This window comes from Triticum dicoccoides, chromosome 3A (genome assembly GCF_002162155.2).
Source record: "Triticum dicoccoides isolate Atlit2015 ecotype Zavitan chromosome 3A, WEW_v2.0, whole genome shotgun sequence".
Lineage (NCBI taxonomy): Eukaryota > Viridiplantae > Streptophyta > Magnoliopsida > Poales > Poaceae > Triticum > Triticum dicoccoides.
In genome coordinates, this window is record NC_041384.1 from 695,917,752 (window position 1) to 695,918,644 (window position 893).

An 893-nucleotide genomic window follows, 5' to 3' on the forward strand; every position below is an offset into this window, starting at 1 on the left:
AAAACAACATGGGCGAGCACCTGTAATTTCCTGTCATTCGCCGTGATATCCACCTCGTATGACCAGAACACCAAGGCTAAACCACCACTTAAGGCATCACTAACATAGAAACGGATTGAATGAATGAAGGACCTGCTCCTACAAAACGTGTTGGTGCTTTCAAACGGTGAATCGGTGATCGAGAACCGTTGTAGAAGTGCACCGTCAATCAAAGGAACAGTCGTGTCATGGCGGCGCGTAGTGCTACGCTACACAGGCGGGACTAGGCGGACCGGACACAAGTCACACAACAACTCGTGCACCAAGGAATCGAGTCCAACCACCCATGGCCATCCATCCAGGCCCCCACCTGGCAACGGAAGCTGGAGGTGGGACCAGAGGAAACCTGTCGTGCGGGCCAGGCCAGAGCAGTGCGGCGTGTTCCACACACGCCACCACCGGCTCTCGGAGCAGAAAGCAGCAGCTAGCGCCTTCCCCTTCCCTCCGCTCCCCACCCAACCCAAACCTGCGCCCAAAACCCCTCTCCCCGACCTGAGATCTATCGACGATGGCGCCCGCTCCTGTGCCCCTCCCCACGCCTGATCCGAGCGCTACGGCAGATCCCGACGCAGCGCCCCAGGCCCCGGCGGCGGCGGCGGCCCCGCTCACCCCCGAGCACTGCGCCGCGCTCAGCCGGCTGGCCGCCAGGTCTGACGCCGACGCCGGCGCGCCGACGATCCCTCTCACACCCGAGCTCATCGCCTTGCTGCGCGGCGAGCCCGAGCCCTCCCCCGAAGACCACTCCGACTTCGCCCTCCGCCTGAGATTTACCCAGCAGCGCCTTGACGCCATCTCCCCCAGCCTTCCCTCCGCCACGCCCCCGCCGGCGCCACCGCAACACCCACAGTCTCCCC

At 63.7% G+C, this 893-nt stretch overlaps 1 protein-coding gene across 1 annotated transcript in view; it reads left to right on the top strand.

Annotated features, from left to right (window-relative positions):
- The first annotated feature begins 547 nt into the window (after positions 1–547).
- Positions 548–893, top strand: part of LOC119272931 (histone-lysine N-methyltransferase family member SUVH2-like) — a 17,675-nt gene continuing 17,329 nt past the window's right edge. The window contains exon 1 of the mRNA XM_037554275.1: positions 548–885. Coding sequence (XP_037410172.1) covers positions 548–885 — 338 coding nt within the window. The remainder of the gene's footprint in view (positions 886–893) is intronic.